Source organism: Oratosquilla oratoria, chromosome 4, assembly GCF_046742065.1.
Source record: "Oratosquilla oratoria isolate Oo_2021 chromosome 4, ASM4674206v1, whole genome shotgun sequence".
NCBI lineage: Eukaryota > Metazoa > Arthropoda > Malacostraca > Stomatopoda > Squillidae > Oratosquilla > Oratosquilla oratoria.
This window is the reverse complement of record NC_134780.1, coordinates 82,062,165-82,065,265: the sequence shown is the minus strand read 5'-3', so window position 1 is coordinate 82,065,265 and position 3,101 is coordinate 82,062,165. Positions and strand designations below refer to the sequence as shown.

The 3,101-nt window shown below is 36.9% G+C and overlaps 1 protein-coding gene across 1 annotated transcript in view; it reads right to left on the bottom strand.

Annotated features, from left to right (window-relative positions):
• LOC143024982 (cytochrome P450 6k1-like) overlaps positions 1-2,820 on the bottom strand; it is a 13,409-nt gene extending 10,589 nt beyond the window's left edge. Inside the window, exon 1 of the mRNA XM_076184532.1 lies at positions 2,464-2,820. Within this exon, the coding sequence (XP_076040647.1) occupies positions 2,464-2,640 (177 nt within the window). The 5' untranslated portion in view covers positions 2,641-2,820. The remainder of the gene's footprint in view (positions 1-2,463) is intronic.
• Between the last annotated feature and the right edge of the window lie 281 nt (positions 2,821-3,101).

The following is a 3,101-nucleotide window of genomic DNA, read 5'->3' as shown; positions in this document are numbered from 1 at the left end:
GCCCTATTATATTACCCATAAGCTAACATATTAACCAACGACACCTATGTCGCGAACGCCAGAGCTGAGCAGGTCAAGAGCCTACCGGCCAGAGCTGAGCAGGTCAAGCCTGCCAGCCAGGTGTGCCCGAGGTCAAGGCCCGGCACTTACTGTATTTTACCCAAAGAGCCTATATATATTCTATTTTGTTAATAACTCCAGATTAATAAATAGAAGAAAACTCCCCCTTTGGAGTTTATCTCGCCCGCATTAAGTCCATCTTATGTAACCACAACCATTATCGGTTACAAATAATAATGATGGTAATGATGATGATGATGATGATGATGATGATGATGATGATGATGATGATGATGATGATGATGATGATGATGATGATGATGATGATGATGATGTTGATGATGATGACTAGTAATTGGTTGAATGATCGAAAAAAGAGAGTTGTTTTAAATGGACAAACTTCTATATGGAAAAATGTTACAAGTGGAGTTCATCAGGGTTCCGTTCTTGGGCCACTTCTATTCATAGTATATATAAATGATATAGACCATGGACTAAAATCTACTGTTTCCAAATTTGCTGATGATACAAAACTGTGCGGAGTGGCAAATGATCACTCAAACCAATTAGATATTCAAGAAGATTTGGATCAATTACAGCAATGGTCTGAAAAGTGGCTAATGAAATTTAACCCAAGTAAATGCAAGGTAATGCACATAGGTAAAAATAACAGTAAGTACGATTACAAGTTCAATCAGACAAGAAACAATGGTCTCAAACTGTCCGGAAATAGATTCAATTTGGAAGTAGGTAGACACAACTTTGCCAACCGTGTAGTTAATGAATGGAATAAACTTCCTGCACAGGTAGTGCAATGTAGTTCAGTTCGAAGCTTTAAGAATCATTTAGATAAATACCTAAGATGCTGTAATGATTATAATTTATCTTATATTATTTGTTTTTGTTTTGTTATCATTTGTCTGTCTGATTTTCATTTATTATTAGTTATATGTCAATTTATTATTATTTACTACTTACCTTTTTGTTTATTATTAACTATACCTATGCATTTATTTATGTATTTTATTTGTTATTTACATTACTATAGTTTTTATTTATTGTTTTATTATTAATATGATTTTTTTTTCGCATCCGACCTAGATATGGATCAAAAGGTCTCCTGTCGGCATGCTCCGCCTTTGTAATCCTTTGTAAGTTATTTGGAAATTCGTTAACAAAAGTGGATAGTGAAAAAGATCTCGGCGTAATTATCAGTAACGACCTCAAATCATCCAAGCAGTGTATTTCAGCCACTGAGAAAACAAATAAGATTCTGGGACTGATTGCGCGATCTTTTGATTTCAAAAGTCCATCACTCATTAACAAGCTATATAAATCGTTAGTTCGTCCACATTTGGAATGTGCTGTTTCCGTATGGTCACCGAATCTCATTAAAGACATTGACAGACTGTAAAAAGTACAACGGCGAGCCACAAAACTGATTCCAAATATCAAAAATAAATCATACGAAAATCGACTAAAATACGTGAATCTGTTTTCCCAAAAAAAGCGTAGACTCAGAGGTGACTTGATACAGGTCTTTAAGATTTTAAAGGGAATTGACATCAAAAGTGACAAATTTTTCACATTGAATGAGAATCAGACAAGAAACAATGGTCTCAAACTGTCCGGATATAGATTCAATTTGGAAGTAGGTAGAAACAACTTTGCCAACCGTGTAGTTAATGAATGGAATAAACTTCCTGCACAGGTAGTGCAATGTAGTTCAGTTCGAAGCTTTAAGAATCATTTAGATAAATACCTAAGTAAGATGCTGTAATGATTATAATTTATCTTATATTATTTGTTTTTGTTTTGTTATCATTTGTCTATCTGATTTTCATTTATTATTAGTTATATGTCAATTTATTATTATTTACTATTTACCTGTTTGTTTATCATTTAACTATGCCTATGCATTTATTTATGTATTTTATTTGTTATTTACATTATTATAGTTTTTATTTATTATTTTTTTATTAATATGATTTTTTTTCGCATCCAACCTAGATATGGATCAAAAGGTCTCCTGTCGGCATGCTCCGCCTTTGTAATCCTTTATGATAGCAACACTAATCATGAGAAGATGATGAAGGAGAGAGATGGTAATTGGGAAGTTTCTTTGTTTAGCCAATAAGACTCTAGTCGCCCTGTTTCGAGTTGTCTTTCTCCAACTGTCAACAAATCCGTTAGTATACAAAAGGCTGATTGAGCTGTGTTCGGTTTTTAAAAGGGCCTCCTTTGTCCTGTGATTATCTCCCCTTGTATGTCCCAATATTTGTCTCTACAAATCTATTCAGTAATAAATATAATTCTGAAAACCATGGTGGTAAAATACTGCTAATAATTGCAATGGTAACATAAAGGAAAATGACAAAAACAATAAACGGTGTCGTCACCTACCTCGAACACAGTTTCAAACACATTAATCTTTTGGGAGAACACATGATGCATGTGTCCCATTACAGGGAGCATAGGCGGCACGTAGACTCCCTTGGACTGCCAGTACTGCTGTCGGTGATGGCAATACCCAAGAAGCAGTACCACTAGGGTCACAGCCAAGGTCAGCGCCACCAACATCGTGTACTGTGGAACAAAGTGTAGGCCAAGTCACGGAAAAAAAGGAAAATACAAGACCAACGACTGCCTTTCACTCCCGCTTGCGATCACCGTCTCTGGGCGCCGACCCGCACCACGTCATTTCCTAGTGACGACTGACTCACTGTGGTAGGCGGGACCTTGCCAGCCCGGGAGCCTGTTGCCTGATACAGCCGGGTAAGCCTCGATAGCTACCCCATTGTGTTATCTCACATCTCAACTATTGCGTCAACTATTGCAATTATTCCAAATGAACCGTGAAAATAAGTGGGGAGGGATTGGAGGCTCTTGGTAGCTGTGAACGGTGCCACGTGTCATCACCCAACCACATTCGTAATGTTGTTGAATCCACTGGTCTGCGTTATTATCAACTGTGCCTTGAAAATAGTGGCCATCAGATTGAAAAAATAGTCTTCCTCCCTTGCCTAGTTACCACATGCGTG